Genomic DNA, 1475 nt, shown 5'->3' with positions numbered 1-1475 from the left:
AGGAAATGGAATCTTTGTATAAGAATCAAACCTGGAAACTTGTTGAACTACCTAAAGGAAGACATGTGGTAGGTTGCAAGTGGATATTCAAGAGGAAACCTGATCTTTTAGAAAAGGAAGGGATAAGATACAAGGCTAGGTTAGTTGCCAAGGGATTCAGCCAGAAAGAAGGAGTAGATTTCAACGAAATCTTTTCTCCTGTGGTTAGACATACATCCATCAGGGTTCTGCTTGCTATAGTGGCAAACCAAGATCTAGAACTTGAACAACTTATGACATGCTTATTGCGGCAAAAAGCATGTGTGATATACAAAATCTGAAGATCCTCCTGAATGGTGAATTTGATATGAAAGATCTAGGGGCTGCAAAGAAAATCTTAAGAATGGAGATCTATAGGGACAAAACTCAGAAAAGACTATTTTTGTCTCAAAAGGATTACATTCAAAAGATACTTGTGAGGTTTGGAATGGATGATTTTAAACCTATCAGCACTCCCCTTTCAGAAAAAGAGAAGTTGTCTGTTGTGATAAAGGTTCAAGCTAAGGCTTATCAGGACTATATGTCAAAGGTTCCATACTCAAGTGTTGTTGGAAGTCTCATGTATGCCATGGTCTGCACTAGACCTGACCTTGCTTATGCTGTTAGCATGGTCAATAGGTTCTTAAACCAACCTCAAAAGGAACATTGGAAGGTTGTGAAGAGAATTTTCAGATATCTTAAAGGGACTACAGATGTAGGTTTGATCTATGGATCTCACTCAGATTGCTGCCTCACTGGCTATTCTGATGCAAATTTTGCTGCTGATCTGGTCAAGAGAAGGTCCCTAATAGGGTATGCTTACACCCTTGGTGGCTGCTTGGTGAGTTGGAAGGCAACACTTCAACTTTCTGTTGCCCTCTCAATTACTGAGGCTGAATTTATGGCTCTTACTAAAGCTACAAAGGAAGGAATTGGCTGAGAGGTCTGATAAATGATCTCGGAATTAATCAAGAATATGCTAACATCTACTGTGACAGCCTTAGTGCTATATGCTTGGCCAAGGATCAGGTTCATTATGATAGAACCAAGCATATAGATGTTAGATATCACTTCATTCGGTCAGAAAGAAGAATCAAAGTTCATAAGATTAGCACTCTGCACAATCCTACTGATATGTTCACAAAGCCAGTTCCAAAGAGCAAGTTTGATCACTGCTTAAGCCTGCTCAATGTAGATTGTTGGGGTTAAGATCATGTGTGTTTGGAGGGAGCAGTTTGAGTTTTATATGGATGTTAGTTCAAGGTGGTGAATTGTTGAGTTGTGACTAAAATTCATATGGAAGTTTATTCTGTTATTTTTTTTGTTTTGTCCTCTGCTTGTATAAGGCAAGGATGCTCTGTATTTAGAATAAGCTTCCACTTGTGTATTGCATCAGTAATAATAAAGGCTCTTTGTTTTCCCTCCCGTGGATGTAGCCTTGATCAAAGGTGAACCAC

At 39.1% G+C, this 1475-nt stretch overlaps 1 protein-coding gene across 1 annotated transcript; it reads left to right on the top strand.

Moving 5' to 3' along the window:
- Positions 1-382: 382 nt before the first annotated feature.
- Positions 383-958, top strand: LOC121172955 (secreted RxLR effector protein 161-like). The gene has a single exon (XM_041006182.1). The coding sequence runs from the start codon at positions 383-385 to the stop codon at positions 956-958; it is 576 nt and encodes a 191-aa protein (XP_040862116.1).
- The last annotated feature ends 517 nt before the right edge of the window (positions 959-1475 follow it).

This window comes from Glycine max, chromosome 10, assembly GCF_000004515.6.
Source record: "Glycine max cultivar Williams 82 chromosome 10, Glycine_max_v4.0, whole genome shotgun sequence".
NCBI lineage: Eukaryota > Viridiplantae > Streptophyta > Magnoliopsida > Fabales > Fabaceae > Glycine > Glycine max.
This window is presented reverse-complemented; position numbering and strand designations above follow the sequence as displayed.

Bases quoted from the DNA above. Each gene is read 5' to 3' on its own strand.
- LOC121172955 (XM_041006182.1), top strand. From the start codon at position 383: ATGGAGATCTATAGGGACAAAACTCAGAAAAGACTATTTTTGTCTCAA.